This window comes from Diceros bicornis, chromosome 3, assembly GCF_020826845.1.
Source record: "Diceros bicornis minor isolate mBicDic1 chromosome 3, mDicBic1.mat.cur, whole genome shotgun sequence".
Taxonomy (NCBI): Eukaryota; Metazoa; Chordata; class Mammalia; order Perissodactyla; family Rhinocerotidae; genus Diceros; species Diceros bicornis.
In genome coordinates this window covers 68,122,077-68,136,275 of record NC_080742.1, presented here as the reverse complement: position 1 = coordinate 68,136,275, position 14,199 = coordinate 68,122,077, and the positions used below count along the sequence as shown (strand labels likewise).

Here is a 14,199-nt window from a genome sequence, read left to right as displayed (position 1 = left end):
GCTTAAGTAAAGCCAGATGCTCAGCAGGTGTGAATCATGTAGAAGGCTTTCAAAGGTGGTGAGGACAAATGACTATTTTGGTTCAGATCACTAAAATACTCAAAGAATGCTCCACATTCAAGCATCAAGAATGCAAACATGATTAAACAAAAAAAAGTACCCTTACGAGAAAACATTTTAAAAATGGCAATGGTGAAAACTGGTCAGGTTCTACAACAGACTATTGGGTCTGTAGCTTCTCATTAAAAGCTTTCTTCTCACAACAAATTTTCAGAAAGCAAAACCAAAATGATTCCTAGAATCCAGTGTTGAGTTCTATTCAATGAGTACAGTGTCTGAATTGGAACAACCTGTTATGACACACGTTTCATTTCACTCATGCTCCTTGTCATTCTTTTTTTTTTTTGATGAGCAAGATTCGCCCTGAGCTAACATCTGTGCCACTCTTCCACTATTTTGTATGTGGGTCCACCACAGCACGGCTTTGATGTGTGGTGTAGGTCCGTGCCTGGGATCTGAACCTGCGAACCCCAGGCTGCCGAAGCGGAGTGTGCCAAACTTAACCACTACACCACTGGGTCGGCCCCTTATCATTCATTTTGGAAGCTTTTTTGTGCATTTGGCCTATGAGGACGCACAGTTTGGGGCTGAAAAAGATGGTACTTTTGAGCCAAAGACATTCCATTTTCCAAGCCATGGACTGTAGGGGTTCTAAGGACCTGCTGAGATGAGTTCCATCAGCAAAGAAAACCATCATGTGGCAGTCAGCCGACCTGGGTCCTTAGTAAATTAAATGTAAACCTCTAGGTTTATTTGGGTTACCAACACTTTTAGGGTTGGAAGACATAGGAAGACACAACTGGTTGCTGCAATACACAAAAGTTTATTTTTGACTTCTTTTTCTTTTCTGAAGGCAAAATATAATAGAACTGAACCTCAATGAATTTTATACAACAAAAACAGCTTTTAATATGGAACTGACAGTCCATGAACGTTTTAAAATCTCGGAATGGCTTCCCTTTTTCAAAGTCATGCTTTCTTGGAGTCCACGAGAGGTTGGCATGAAGAGATGGTGGCAGCTCGCTGGGTGAGGTGAGGGGAAGGACCGGTGGGCTTCCCTAGATCCGCGTCAGCTGGTGCCACAGACTGGATGGGAGGATGCTTTCCACTTTCTCCATGACAAAGTTTAAGGGGGCAAACAAAGTGCTGAGGAACTGCAAAGAAACCAGAAATGCAGGGAAGTCAGGAGACAGCTCGTTCAAGACTGTAAAATGAACCTCTCCAACCCACACTTGCATCTTAAGTCTCTGCATTATGAAAGTCTCAAAAGGCTACAAGTTCATATTTATGTTTACAGGATACATGGTTGGATGATCAAATCTGCATTTCAGCCCCCGCCCCCCAGCTGTGATAGACAAGGGGGAGGAGTGTCTGCTGACAGCCCCCTTCACTCCTCTGACAGCTGGCCCACAGGTCCGAGGCTTCCAACTAGTCTTCAGGATCTGCTGGCTGCCCATGCAGATGACTAGTGCCATCAAAAGGGGCTGACAGATGGGTGGCAAGTGGGCAAAAGAGTTAAAAAATGGGGACAACTTAGATCACCCGCTTGCCTAGCTGGGTACGGAACTCACTTTAAGTGGAAAAGGCAATTTAAAGAAGTCAAGTTTGTTGTATGGTTGTGAATTGCTTTGGGATCCTATTGTCTCCCAAGCACCTGTGCAGCCCATGCTTATTTCTGAACTACCTGCTTAGTGCCGTGCATCATGGGAGCCTGGGGGAGGGCAGCAAACTGGCCAGTCCATGGAAGATAAGTCCTTGTTGAAGAGGTGCTGCTCTGAGGAGATTTTTGGGATCGCTTTCATTTGGTTACTAAACTCCTTTCTGCTTTTCACGTAGAGAATAGTGCTCATTAACTATGCCTTTTAAGAAAGCCAAGTGCCTCGCCTGAGACACATCTAACATAATCTCAAATCTGTTCTGATTATGTTCTTGTGAAGAATCAGCTTCATTCCATAAACCATCCAGCATCTGACAAAAGAGGTGCCCTAACTGAGACGGATATTTGGGTAGTTTCCTTGCTCTCTGTCTATTCAGAACCAAGGTATCGCGTTGCTAGGGTTCAATACCTGGTTTTTGTATTGTGGAGTCCTTTGTCCATAGCACAGCACTGTCTATACCACCAAGAACTTCCCACAGAAGTGCAGTGTAGGACATAAGTACATACACAGAGGGGAACATGGTTCTGAGGTCAAACAAATTAGTAGACAGTGGATTTAATTAAGTTAAACGGGCTCCTCTACTGGTCCTGTGTTCTGTGGATTGCGGGTTTTCAAGAAAGGGTATGGTAGGCAAGTTTCCCAAATTCACTTGACCTCAGAATCTTTCCTTTTTCTTAAGACTCAGTAAAATACAAACTGGGAAGGTCTGTAACATATTATAGCTGGACCATCAGGTGTGAGATTTGTGTAAAGGAAACTCAAGATAGTATAAGATTTGGAATCCTTTTCTATGTTGCATCTTTTACATCAAATATATTTACTCAGTAAGGCACTTAAGTGCTGGTGAGATATAAAGAAGTCTAGGACAAAACTCCCACTGTCAGGAAGCTCAAATGCCGGGGGAGGCACTAGGACCTGTACACAGCCAAGTAATAAGACCAGATAGACCATGATGAAATAGAAGATAGAAGCCCAAACAAAGCACCAGGAGGGTTCAGAAAAGGGAGATAATCCATTCTGTTGAAAAGATCAGGAAACACTTAAAATGAGGCAACTGAAATAGACCCCAATGGATGGCTGGGATATCAAAGACAGAGATGGTCTAAGGATAGTAAGCAAAGAAATATGAGCAGGTGGGCCCTCCAGGCTCAATAAACAGCTAGAACAGAAAAGGGAAAGCAGCTGGGATGACCAGATGATAGTAAATACTTCAGCTGGCTGGAAGAGATAAAGGCAGAGTTCAAAAGTGATTGGAAGAATGCTGGGAGGGCCTTGAACGCCAGGCTGGGTTGCAGTTAACAAATAGGAGCCATGTTAGTCCTTGAGCGAAGGTGGATGGCTCTTTCCTCATGTGGGTATTAGACATATGGCAACTTCTGGTGACCTGAAATTATCCTTTGGTGACTGCACAAAACCATGTGAGATGCTCACCCTACAGAATGGACTGCCTACCCTTTTCAGTTTAGAGTTGAATGTAGTTGGAAGGCATCCTGGGAGATACTGGGCCCAGGAATGAGTAATTACTCCCCAAACTGCCTCTGAAAGAGTTTGTAAAATCCTGGTTATGAGAATACGGAACAAGTCTACTGATTACATTGACCCAACATAATAACATTATAAAATTAAAAATATACATAACATATATATACACAAACATAAATTTTTTAATCATTTACATGTAATCAGAGACCACCAAGGCTCCAGAAAACATAGCATTTGCCTCTAATACTCAGTCCCATAAAGAAGAGCAAGGTGTTGAAGTGGTCTGGATAAACCACAGATTCTGACAAGGGTTGGAAGAAGGGGCTCAACGAACAAGGTATATTGCTGATGAAGTTATCATATCCTAAAGACTTGACCAAAACCAGATTTAGAACTGCCGAAGCTGTGATTGAGGGGGAAAAGATCTACTGAAGTATTAGCAGAAGACAGTGCAGTTAGACGAAAGGCATCACTCAAAGTCTGCACTCTGGGCCATTTCAGGCACTAAAATGTGGGGATATCAGGGAGCCTCAGCTTGGGCAGCAAAATGAATGGAGATGTTGTTGCAAAGTTGGTTCAAATAAACGCCCGTTTGTTTGCTTTGTTTTGGGCACTGACCTGACTCGGATAAAAAGTGGAAAAGTGAGGTCTCTGGAAATCGAGGTGAGACTCACCCTATTTGATGCCTGTAATTGCCCCTCCTCCCACAATGTGGAACAAGATACAGTGGGCCCTGCCTCCGTGAACTATATCTGCCCTTCTCAACGAGGTCCCACAAAAGAGTTAAGTCCCAATACTTCCAATATACAGGATTATTTACTGTTCTCCCTCACATCTAGAATGTGTTATCCTTGGGAGAATTGAGAAAAGAATCCCTTGAACCTTTTCACCCCAGTTGAGATGTGCACCCTTTATTACTAAGCTACCTTCCTCCTTAGTACCCCTCCCCACATCCTCCTCCCCACCCCTCAGCCACAGGGAAAAGCAGACAACGTAAGGAGGCTTCTGAAACCGCTCCGCCCTTTCATTTAGGAACCACATAAAGGTCAGTGGCTTCCATCAGGAGGCATTAAAAAAAAAGTTTGGTGGAACTTGCCTTGCTTGGGATGCTGATTTATATTTCTTCACATGTTTGAAAATCAGTCAATACTTTTTGGCCAGAGACTCAACCAACGCACATAGAGAAACAGCAGTTTCACTTATAGACTTGGGAAATTTATTGCTTGAAAAGTTAAGTCTGAATGAGCAACACCAGGCAACCCTGTAACAGCTCATCTATCTCAATGTCTAAAACTTCTGTCCAAAGGGCAGAGATACACCGTCCAAAACACACCATAATTCAATCAGTGTCTTGTGGTGAGAAAAAGCAACTGAACTAATAAAAAAGAGAGAGTGACACTTCAATCGCCTGATCCTCCTTTTCCCAAAAGACCATTATTTAGAAAAAGGTCATGGCTCCCAACAAGCTTCATTAACATTCGAAAGGCCTCTGCTTATCTGAATAAGTTCCAGGTGCCCCACTGCAATCAGACAATTGACACTTCACTGTAATCAATATCAGGCTTCAAAGAGGTCAGGGCCTATAAGTGAAGACGAGAGTCAGAAGTCAGGTGGCTCCGTCTCAGGGAAGGAGAGAGACCAGAGGAGTAAAGACAGGGCCCTTCAGAGCAGAAGGGGTCAGAATGCTGACCTTCCCACATTCTGTGAGGGGCTGGGTTTGGAACGATAACTTATTTATATGAGCAACCTTATCTTGGTAACCAAACATTCTAGGAAGAGTTAGTCCTAAGTCATTGAGGTAGATTAGATTAGGGGGGGAAAGCCAGTTGAAGCCTCTCATTTTACTATTTTCCAGTGGGTCACACTTCGCTGTGGGCTGCCTTGCTGGCTGCATATCAACATGTAAACACACTGGAGAGTTCCCAAGCTGCATGTGACCTAAGGGGTGGCAGTGCAATCTCTCTGCATCTACTAAAAGTCATTATCCAGGGACATTATCTCAGGCGAGGGCTGAGAAAATCATTTTCACAAGCTGCAAATGGTTGCAGGCAGCCTATAGGGCGGCTGTGATAACCTGTGGGGGGCTTCATGAGGGGCCTGATGAAGTGACAAGGGTGAAACTGTGGAGAAGACTGGGGGGTGGGGGGGCGGGGCAGGGCGGGGAGGAGGCGGGAGATGGGGCTTGTCTCCTTCAGGCCATCCATCTTCCTTCCCCACGAAGTCTCTCCAGACGTTTTGGAAACTGCTAAACCTTAATGAAGAGCAAGATGAATGTGATCCTCCAGACAGAGGTTTAAAAGCAAATTTATCTAAACTACATTTGAAAATTATGAGTAGCCGAGCAAACCACCACACCTTGGTAGTGGAGACTGTAAAGGCAAGTTTATATTTTATTCAATCATTTGATCCTAGACTCAAAATCAAAGCTTTGGAAACATTAAATGAGGAGAGTGGTCCTTTGTCTAACATACATAATGAACACATCTCTCCAATGTTCTGGAGGCTGTACAGCCTTTCCTAGAGAACACCAAGTCATATTCTATTTACTATCCTCCATTCTTCCCAATCCCCTCCCTGGTTAAAGCAGTTTTAGGCAATTAGTCATTTCATTCAATATGGTGGTTCTCAGCCCTCAACCCACATCACCTGGGGACCGTGTGAAAACTCAGATACCCATGCTGCTCCCCAGACCAATTAAGTCAGAGTCCTCATGGGGAAGGGGCACAGACATCAGTAATTTTTAAGCCCCCTAGATGATTCCAAGGTGCAGCCAGGGTGAAACCATTGATTCCTAGAAAGCTGTTGCCTCAACAGCCCTGACAGCACACCACACACCTGCAAAAGGCTGCTCAAAGGTTCAGCTCTCGAGACCAGTGGTCCTGAAAGGAAATACAGTCCTCAACCCCATCCTCAGAATCTGCTGGGGTCTTTGTTAAAAACAACTCCTGGGTGCTAACACTCAAGATTCTGGTGGTGGGGCCAGGTGAATTTTATGCACACTAGAGGCTGTGAATCTCTGTTCTGATCCAAAACTCCCACCAAGTGCTATTTGTTAGTTTAATGAAGAACACCGGGCGAATGACATACTTTTACAGATATGCTTTAAAAAATATTGAGGAGAGGAACATGAAAGGAGGAACAGTAATTGTCTAATGTTGTAAATATACTCTTACTTTAAATTTTACTAAGTTACACTCTAATCTACTCAGACTTCTGGCCACTATTTTTACTCAGAGGTTGACCTGAGAATAGAAGAAAATAATAAAAAGCATAGGTCCATAAACTAGGGAGCACCCAGGGAGGCAACTTGAGTGATATTGGATTTAGAAATCATATCATATACAGAAGACTTAAGGAAATTTAAGATGTTCTGCCTGGAGAAAAGAGAAGGTAGTAAGTGAGAGGTTAGAGGTGGCCATGAATGTATTAGTTATCTTAAGTCTGCAAGAGGAAATAGACTTGTTCACTATAGTGTCGGAGGGCAGAATAGGAGCAAGTGAAAATTACAGGGAGGTAGATCTTGTCAGTATAAAGAAGAGTTCTGAGTGATCCAACAAAGAAACGGGCTTCCATGTTGAATAGGTGAGTTCCCATCACTGAAAGTGTTCAAGATGAGTCTAGATGACCTCTATCATGTTACTGTTGAAGGCAATTTGTTTAACGTACCTTTCAACTCTGAGTCTATAATTGTAATTATAAAAGAAGAGAAGAAATGCTAAGCTGTATCTGATTTTTACATTGATTCTTGCTGCAGAAACCACTACCATTTATTTATTTAATAATCATTTATTGAAAACCTACTATGTGCAAGTTACTGTGCAAAGCTTTGGGGATACAGAGATAAGGAAGACATAGTTCTGCTCTCAGGGAGCTCACATTCTAAAAGGGAGACAGACAAGTTTCCAACAATTATAATACAATACAATAAATGTGATAATATAGGTATTCATGGAATACTGCAGGATCATAGAGGAGAGACATCTAACTTAGCTTAGGAGAAACTTAGAAAGAAAGCTGAGTATAAAAGAATAAAGAGGCATTAGTAGAGTGGCCAAGTAGAGGTGGTGATGGGGAAGGGCATTCCATGCAGCACAAACAGCATGTGCAAAGGCACTGAGGTATACAAGAGTCTGGTGCATCTGGGAATGGTGAGTAATTCACTATGGCCCAAGAGTGGTGTCTGTGCAAGAGTTGGGAGGGATGAGACTGAAAAGGCAAGCAAGGTCAGATCATAAAGGACCTTACATGCTATGCTAAAGAGCTGGGACTTTATCCTGAAGATGGTGGGAAACCACTGGAGACATTCAAGCAGGGAAGTGACATGCTCAGACTTGCAAATTTAGAAAGATCATTCCTGTGTCAGTATGAGAAAAAGACTGGCAGAGGATAAGACGGGAAGCAAGGAGACCAGTTAAGCCTCTTGCAGGCAGCCAGGCAAGAAATAACAAAGACCTAAACTAAGAGAGAGGCCTAAACTAGCAGAGAAAGCGGGGGAGAAGAGGTGAATGTAGTGGCTCAGGAGGTTAGACTGACTGGTTGTGGAAGCCGAGAAAGACGGGGTGTGGAGAGGGAGGGAGGGAGGAGTTTGGGAGGGCTGCCGAGTTTCTGGCTTGAGGAACTGAGTGGGCAGCACTGCCACTGGCGGAGGTCGGGAGGACAGGAGGAGGAGCGGTTTTGGTGGCGGGGGAAGAAGGGCGATGAGTTCAGGTCTGGAAATGTTGAGATTGAGGTGCCGGTGGGATTTCCAGTTCCTCTTCAACACGCATGAGAATACTCTTGCAATTCCAGTCCCTGAACTCTGCCGAGCAGAAAATGTCAATCATCTGGAAAGGGATTAAATCAACCCAGCCAAGTTAGAAAGCATCCTTTCTGACTCCACTCGCCTTGAAATCAGAATGGAGTTCCAGGGAAATAATTGATACTCTTTTCCTTATTCCTTCTGTTTGAAACTCATCTGTGACAAAATCAGTAAATTTATCCTCACTGCACGTGCAGTTTGAAATGGTCAGTTTTCAACAAGGAAACAATTGCTCTTGGTCGCCAGTGCAGATGGCTTTTCTTATTAAAGCTCCTCTCCACAAGCCTCCTTAAAGACCCTTAACGGATTTCCATATTTCTAAATGTTATCTGTAAACTTCCTAATACTACAAGCCCTTCACACCCTCTCAGTTCATTTGCCAAACAAGCCAAGAGTTTGTAGCCGTTAAAATTTTTTTAATTTAAATCATCTTTGAACATGTAAATCTCATCCTTCTTGAAGTAAAGACCCACAATATCTAAAGATTAGAAATAATGTCATGCAATTTATACAAAACTGAATAATTTCCCACATATTTTTCATTTGCTAGGATTCTCTTAATTATTTATTTAATCCTTTTAGACCTCATGCTTTTTTTGGAAACAGAATTTTTTTTGTGAAATGAGGCAAGGCATGCATTAACAAACAACCTACACTTTCTCATTTGACCTTCAACCTTTTGATCCCACTCATGATAATGAAAATTAAACAGTGAGCAAACGATCAGTAGAGGCATGTCCATTTCTAAACGACACTCCCCCATTTCTCTCACGCTGCGTCCCTTGGCTTTCCCTGCCCCTTCCCTGAGGCTTCCCTCTTGGCAAATACTCACAGCTTTTGCAAAGACCCCCATAAGTTCCGGGAACTGATGTGTCAGGAGGGCCAGCATGGCTGTGAAGGAACACAATCCAGCAGTAAAGAGAATAAAGAAGGGAAGCTCCTTCTTTGGGTAAACTGAGACTTCATGGAAAGCTGTGGAGAAGATCAAAAGGGAATTATCAGGGCTAGAGTAAAACGCATTCTCAGGGGATTTCTACATGTGGGACTGTCTCTTCAGAGCTTTGGCTGAAGCCTGTTGGAAATGAAAAGGGCAGCACTTGAACGAACCAGAGCCAACACTTGAGCCCGCCTCTGGCCGCCTATCTGCTTCTCCCGAGTCCATACTCAGCCCTCAGCGCTCTACCTAGGGCACAGTAGGGCTAATGTGGGGAGGTCACACATTCATGGACAGGGCCAGTAACACCATCCATGCCTAATATATAGTATTCCTTCCACAAGAGCAAACACAAATAAAAACAAAACTTTATTCAAAGTATAAAACACATGTTCATTGTACAAAACCCAGAAAATCCAAAATCAAGTATACTGAAAAAAAAATCTTCTCTCTAGATTTTCACCTTCCTGTAATTTTTTATTCATCATTATAGGCAATATTAGTTTATCTTGTATTTTTTTCCTGGAACACTCTAAGTATGTTGATGGAGGCTGCCACCCTGACAGAGACATTCAGCTGGGCTACTCAATCTTCAAGGGCTGGGGATTAAAGCTGTGAAGGTCATCTGGCACAACTATAGGAGATTCTTGATACAAATATACTTCCAACAACCACCAAAAAAACAAATAACTGGTGCTCTTTAGAGTGTCTTCCATAACTTTTAAATTTCAAACGTTGGGTTTGGGGAAACCAAAAAGCTGTGGCACAAAAGCCGAGAGAACGGACTCGCCTGCTCTCTGCTCGAGGTGCAGCTGCCTGTGACCTGGGCCGGTGCGGGTGCTGACCAGGGGAGGACGGGGCTGGCCTGCAGACAGCAAACATCAACTGCCGGGGCCCTGGTGCCGGGGAGCCATGACACTGCACGTGAGCAATTCTCCACTCGACCCAGAAGGACCCCAGTGCTCCATTTTCCTCAGGAAATCCGAGATCTGAAGGCCTTTCCTCAGCCATTCAGCTCTCATGACTTAGAGCCCTGAATACTAGTCCACTCTGCTGAAACCCAGGGTGGAGAGGGGCAGGGACGGATGAAGCAAAACAAGCACGTGCACCTGAATCCAGGGAAGTCTCCCCACTAGGATCCAAACGCAGAGTGCAAGTGCTCAGGGCTGACTGTGACAACAATGACACTTTCAATATGCAAAACGTGGGTAGCATTTAAAACAACCGACCCTCTTTACATCCTCACCATTCTCACCATCAACCCCCAACTCCCAAAAGATTTTTGAGGGGGGATCAAACTTGGACAACTGCATCCAATTAAATAAGTGTGAGCTATAATTTTCTATTTCAGGCTTATAAAGATTATTCCTATAAAGTTTCTTTTAAGAACTGTAATCTTGTCCTAATAGTGAATCTATCCCCATGGAAACTTAATTGGACACAATTAAAACATTTTAAAACAGTGTACTTTTCAGAAAACTGCCTTTCTTACCAGAAAATGGAAACTTTAACAAGGATGTTCCTGAAGGGGGAGTCAAAAGGTAAAGTGTGGGCCCATAACAGGGATTTGTGGAATCGAATCTAACGTAGTGTGAGGCACCAGTAATAGTGTGTATTTTTCACAATAAACCTCGGACAATGAGGAACAACACATCACTGGGATCTCCCAGTTTGCTAAGGAACACATCTCACCTTGGGTCTTGAAGCAAGGAGATAAGTGAGCTCCCTCTTGCTACTTCAGTTTGAGACAGCAACTCGTTTTGCACCCAGACCCCACCATATTGGAGATTTATGACTGGCTCCACAATGTTGGCGTTGGACAATTTACTATGCACCCAGGGGTCCAAAGTTACACTATTCCTCTGGGCAAAGTATTTAAATATGTTATAGCTACGAGCTATGATATAAATGGGGTTGGTAAAAGGGAGGGGGTGGCAGGAGAGAGGATGGGCAAGAGAGAATAGCCAAATTTGGAGCTTATTGTCTGAGGGAGAAAAATATGTCCTAAGTCAGGGCCACATGAAGATCCTGGACATGTTCCTTGTACACAGTATGATTTGATAATAGCTAGTTAGCCGGAATTGTCAAAACAATGTTGTACAGTAAACCAAATCATACTTTCCACATGTGGCGTAGGCCATCAGACTGCTAGCTTGTAAGGTACTCGAGGGCAGGGCCCCCTCTTTGTGCTGCATACAGTGCTGAGGCTGCATGTGTGCTCTGCACGTTACATCAACGCACTACATGTAATCCACAAGATGCTCACGGGAAATCCCTCCGGCCAAGAGCATTGCATCACCACAGAGAGCACACCCGCCCGGCCCCATGACTCCGCCTCTGGCAATGATGCCAGCGTCCTGGTGCTGCCCTCCCATTCGTGACTCATCTGTAGCTCCCTCTGAAGTCAGTGCTTCCTCTTCAACTCCAGTCTGTGCAGACTGCATCTGACCAGCTAGGGAGCTCAGGCAGAACCATGCACAGTCGACCAGCCCAGCTAACATCAGCCCCAAACTAGGGGTCTCTGTGCTCAGGCCAACCAGTACATGATGCCTCTTCATTTAAATTGCAGTCCTCTGGGGTCTTTCCCTTTGATGAGTCTGGAGAGACTTGGAGGAGCAGGAAGCCAAACCCACTCACATAACTCACTTTAACGCATACGCTATTAAATGAGGACAGGGTTTGGGAGGAGAGTAATAAAAGACAAGGGACATTATAAACATTTCTCATTCCCACCTCTTCCCATCCCCACCTTCAGGCACCCCACCCTCACCGGCTGAAGAGAGGAATGCAGAGGTGAGACTTACAGGGAAGCAGCTCTCGGTCTGCTGTTTCTGTACAGATTGGGTAAGGATAAAATAGATGCCCCTTTTCCAAGGGATAGGGGATCATCCGAAAAGCTGAAAAGGAAAGACAATATGTTAAAGGTTCAATATTTGTCTCATATCTCCTCACCTTCAAAAAGGGACTTTTGAGCATTTTTATAATGGTGAACACTTCTACAAATAACTCCCAGAAAGGATGCAAGACTTACCCAAACTCTGAGTCATGTGCCAGATAAACTGTCAGAGATGCATTATGATGTATGACTCACACATTAATCTCACACTATATATTCTGGGCAAACCTCACAAAACTGGGTGGGGGTGCAGAGGAGTAGGGAAGCCATCAATTCTAATGCCCAGGGTTTCCTCATCTACGAAATATTATTAAAATGTCATAAGCACTAATTCAAAAGAGCTCAACTCATGGTAATAACGTAAACGTGAATTGAAATGCTTCCTCAAGAAGCAAATGTGGATTGACTCGTTGGAGCTTGTTACAGATGTACAAATATGAAAGGCATTCTACTACATCTATTCTAAAAAAATGTCTAGGTGGATTAGAATTCCAACCAAGACGGATAAGAACAAAACTCTAAAAACGCCTGACTTGGGAGGTATTTCTAAACCTTATGAAACTTTTAAATCTTCAATATCACGTGGGAAAAAAATGGATCTGGAGAGAATGATTATCTGTATTTTGATGATGTCAGGCCTCCTAAATTCTGCTTTTGTGGCATCAGATGACATTAGGTCTCACACTGAATTATGGTTTTCCAATCAATCCATCCCTTCCCGTGATCACATGTGTTACTCTCCCTGTTATCATGTCATCAGCATGTTAGTCTCACGGTTCCTATGAACAGTGCTCACAGAGGTAATTTTTCTTCAACAGATGTCCTTTAACTACAGCACACTATAGATATAAAATATAAAACCTACACCCTACACTAGGAATGTCAGATAACAATCCTTGCCTTTATGTGTGTCAAAGAGGGGTGGTGGCAACACAGCAACCTTTTCAGTCTTAAATGCTGCATTTCAAGGAACCGTAGCTACATCCTCAGCTGTGTAATTAATTACCTAAGCCTTCTCAAAATGCTGTCAATGTACATATTTATCTTTTGCATACTTATTTCAAACAGGAATCAGAAACAAAGAATGTTCTCCCTCACAAGGAATGACAAGGTTCCATTGTAACCAGTATCAGTGCACATATGGTATTTATTCTGGTGTCTGAATATTATTTAAAAGTAAAAACATTATGTATGTGATTCCAGCATTTGGAATGCAGTCAATCTACACCACAGTGGTATCACTCTGGGGTTACAGCACATTGCCACGGAGAATATAAATCACTATAAACGTGGGATTAGAGCAGAGCCAGTTTGCTGGCAGTTTGCTGAGGTAAAAATGTTATCAATTTTCCTCTCGTAACAGAAACCTCTTAAACAGAGATTAAAACATTAAAAACACCCCAGACTTTAACTCTTCTTAAAATAAAAGGCTCACCCTAGTTCAATCAGACTTTTTCTTTCATGCAAACAAAGATGACTTTTGCCCGCTACAACGAGCAAGAGACGAGCTCCCTGCACAGGTTGTTAACACACAGATCACTCGAAGGAACCAGCATCTCTCTCAATAGAACGGCTTGCAAGAGAAGAAAAAAAAATTACAAAACCAAAAAAACCCTTTTATTGCCTTCACAGGCAGGATACGCTGAAATCTCTTCTGCGAAGCAGTGCATTTAAATTTAAACTGCAATACAGCAGGATTTCAATACCATTTCTCATAAATGATGGCCGCCATGAAAGCATCCCAAAAATGTGGAAAAAACTACGTGGAAGTTTTTTTTTTTTTTTTTTTTAAATCCAAATTCTCCATGTGCAACAGGGCTGCTGTAATTAAGAATCTGTTAAGGTTCATATGATATAAATAAACTCTCTGTTTTCAAAGTGGCTATAAATTTGAATGCTAAATTTTATTCAAAATTGAAGTCAGTTTGCACTTCAGGGAGCAATTTTTTAAATGAAATATAGGAATGTAAGATCTTGAGAGTGTTCAACCATAGAAATCAAATGGTTGGTTGGTGTCTTTTCAGTCAGATGCCAAATTTCTTTTACTCCAGTATTTGGCATGCATACAGAATTTTGTGCATCAAGTTAGTCTTTTTGTTCTTCTAATCAGTTCTGATCTTTTTGGAGGGTGGAGCCATTGATTATATACAATTTAAAAAAGAATACACACACACACTTCCTGCATTGTCCTCCCTCTACCCAACACCCATGATTGTAAAGACGCTTATGGTGCTCTTAAAATCTCTCTCTCTCATTTCAGTTGTCATTTACGTTGAGTTCATAAAATAATATTAAGACTTTTGGCTTCAATAAACAAAGGCAAATACAATTTCTGTTTGCAATTCTATCCTTTACCCACCCTATTGTGCAG

The 14,199-nt window shown here is 42.8% G+C and overlaps 1 protein-coding gene across 5 annotated transcripts in view; it reads right to left on the bottom strand.

Moving 5' to 3' along the window:
- Window positions 1-867: 867 nt before the first annotated feature.
- ST7 (suppression of tumorigenicity 7) overlaps window positions 868-14,199 on the bottom strand; it is a 254,203-nt gene continuing 240,871 nt past the window's right edge. For 3 of the 5 annotated variants that reach the window (XM_058528823.1, XM_058528838.1, XM_058528859.1), the window contains 3 exons: window positions 11,737-11,829; window positions 8,831-8,970; window positions 6,981-8,023 (listed from right to left, as the gene is read on the bottom strand). In XM_058528823.1, coding sequence (XP_058384806.1) covers window positions 7,904-8,023; window positions 8,831-8,970; window positions 11,737-11,829 — 353 coding nt within the window. In that variant the 3' untranslated portion in view covers window positions 6,981-7,903. Of the gene's footprint in view, window positions 1,215-6,980; window positions 8,024-8,830; window positions 8,971-11,736; window positions 11,830-14,199 lie in introns of those variants that run through there. The other 2 variants (XM_058528829.1, XM_058528848.1) reach the window with 1 other exon arrangement.